General features: G+C 38.8%; 1 protein-coding gene across 1 annotated transcript; it reads left to right on the top strand.

Moving 5' to 3' along the window:
• Window positions 1–1447: 1447 nt before the first annotated feature.
• Window positions 1448–2082, top strand: LOC113758205. Its single transcript, XM_027301158.1, has 2 exons — window positions 1448–1643; window positions 1775–2082. The coding sequence occupies exons 1-2, from the start codon at window positions 1448–1450 to the stop codon at window positions 2080–2082; spliced, it is 504 nt and encodes a 167-aa protein (XP_027156959.1).
• Window positions 2083–2675: the final 593 nt, after the last annotated feature.

Here is a 2675-nt window from a genome sequence, read left to right on the forward strand (position 1 = left end):
CTGTATACATTGACGGAGAGTCAATGAGATGAGATCAAGCATCGAAAAAGAGGAAAAGGGCTCTTGAGAGCCGTCCGTATCCTTTTATTCACTATAGTTGTGTGGTGTTGATTTTACTCACTTGATGAACTTATTTGGATTGAATGTTCTTGTCTTTATGTGATCCTGGTATATTTCCGTGATAGTACCTCATTGGGCGAAAGCTCACTCCGTTAAATTTTATTTTCCTTACAAGGAATTATCTTTTGGACTTTTGCTTTTGAAGAATGAGTTGAGCTAGTTTAGAGATTTTTGTATAGCTCCTCCATGATTGGAAACCCTAATTGTGTTTGGATTCAAATATTGCCTTTTGGATGTGTAAATATACGAATGTGGTTTTGTAAAAGTGTGTACTTATGTTCATGTGATGTATTTGGTTTGTATATATCCTTTTCAAGGATTATCTGAAGTTACTTGTCTTCGATTGGGTCTTAGTCGGATTGTGACATGGTAGTCACTATTCACTTTCTGTTTCGATTTTCGTTTTCCATTTCCTGATTGTTGGTTTCGGTAAGCGCGCCAATAGATTCCAGATCGACTTGAGTTTGTGTTTTACCGTCTTAGTAGTCCTAGCGAGAGCCGGGCAGGCAGTCCGCTAACCCCTTTGGTCCGCTTTAGGGGAAGGTGGGGCTGTCACATACGGACTTAAATGCCGACCTGGTTGACGGAGTATCATTGCGGGAAGGTATTCGATCGAGGTTTGGCGAAGCAAGTGGAACTTAGCTCCTGAGAGCTCCTGTATCCTCATTGAATGTGTTTAATTGAAAATTGTGAATTGCTTGAATGTTACAGCTTTAATTTTTGCTTAAATGCCATTGCTACTTGAATTATGTATTTTGCATGTTTTCTTGGCCTCACTGAGCGTTAGCTCATATCATTAGATTTGTTTTCCTTAACAAGATCCGAAATGGAAGGAGTGATGGAGAAGCCGACTTGAGGCAGTTTTGTATTAGGGTTTTGATTGTAATTGACTAGACATATTTTGAAAGTTGTATATTTTTGAAAAGTGATTGTATTTTGAACTTGTGCTGTAAGATTGAATATTTGTGTATGGGAATGACTTCGTGCCTTTATTCCGATTTCATAGTTAGTATTGTACTTTAAGTTTTAACTGGAATTGTACTTAGTCCTGGCAAGAGTTGGGCAGGCGTCCCGCTGATACCCTTTGGTTCGCCTTAGGGAGAAGTAGGGGCATCACAGGTAGTACTCAATGGCCAGACAAGTCTACAGCTAAGCAATCTAATGCAGGAGTAAGTCAATCGAGGGTGCCGGCTAGGATTTACGCCTTAGACCATCAACAAGTTCCCGATTCTACTGAGTCATTGAAGGTATGATTCCTATTTACCATTGCCTAGCTAAGGTTTTAATTGATCTTGGTGCGACATATTCTTTTGTAAACCCTGAAAGCATGAGTGGGGTAGATGTGAGGCCGATTGATGTGAGGCCGATTAAGTTGTCCTATGATTTGAAAGTTAAAAAGCCTCCAGGAAATCAAAGTTTGATTGCTAATTTGATGTATAGAAATTGTGAGGTATGGGTTGGAGATCAAAAGTTGTTGGCTGACTTGATAGGCCTATCTATTAAGGGGTATGATGTTATCCTAGGTATGGATTGGTTAGCTCGCTACCACGCTCAGTTGAATTGTAAGAAGAAATGGTAGAGTTATGTATTTCGGGAGAGGCAACCCTAAAGATGGATGTAAGGGGTAGGCTTGTCTCGTCTGCTTTTATTTCAGGAATTCGAGTTAGGAGGTTGTTAAGTAAGGGAGTTCAAGGATATTTAGCTTTTCTTATAAACACTCTTGGGGATAAGGTGAGGTTGGAAGATATGCTAGTGGTAAAGGAATACCCAGACATTTTTTTCGAGGAACTAGAATCATTGCCGCCTGAAAGAGAGATAGCATTTAAAATTGATGTGGTTCCAGGGGTAGCACCTATCTCTAAGACACCTTATAGAATAGCTCCAACTGAATTGAAAGAGTTAAAGTTGCAATTGCAGGATTTACTAGAGCGAGATTTTATTAGAGAAAATTATTCTCCGTGAGGAGCTTCAGTGTTATTTGTTAAGAAGAAGGACATGAGTTTGAGATTGTGTATAGATTACCGAGGCTTGAATGATGTCACTGTTAAAACCAAGTACCCTTTGCCCCATATTGATGAATTGTTCGACCAATTGTAAGGGGTGATAGTATTTTCAAAGTTGGATCTCAGGCAGGGTTATTATCAATTGAGGATTTTGGAGAAGGATATACGTAAGACTGCCTTTAATTCAAGATATGGGCACTTTCCATTTGCTATGATGTCGTTTGGGCTAACTAATGCTCCTGCAGCTTTCATGGATTTAATGCACTGAATCTTTAAGCCTTATCTAGATCAATTTATGGTGGTGTTCATTAATGATATATTGGTGTACTCTAAGATTTTGGAAAATCATGAGAAATATTTGAGCATTATCTTCCTTGAGAGAACATCAACTGTACGTTAAGTTTACCAAATGTGAGTTCTAGTTGAAGGAAGTAACTTTTCTAGGTCATATAATTTTCAAGGAAGGAATTAAGGTGGATCCGGTCAAAGTAGAAGCAATTTCTAAGTGGAAGAAACTAGAAAACCCTACTGAAATTCATAGTTTCTTAGGGT

This window comes from Coffea eugenioides, unplaced genomic scaffold (assembly GCF_003713205.1).
Source record: "Coffea eugenioides isolate CCC68of unplaced genomic scaffold, Ceug_1.0 ScVebR1_38;HRSCAF=212, whole genome shotgun sequence".
Classification (NCBI taxonomy): domain Eukaryota; kingdom Viridiplantae; phylum Streptophyta; class Magnoliopsida; order Gentianales; family Rubiaceae; genus Coffea; species Coffea eugenioides.

What these genes read in the sequence shown, in the direction of transcription:
- LOC113758205 (XM_027301158.1), top strand. Translation starts at nt 1,448, where the DNA reads ATGAGTGGGGTAGATGTGAGGCCGATTGATGTGAGGCCGATTAAGTTG. An exon ending in GGGGTATGATGTTATCCTAG is followed by an intron (nt 1,644 to 1,774) that starts GTATGGATTGGT and finishes CTTTTATTTCAG; the next exon opens with GAATTCGAGTTAGGAGGTTG.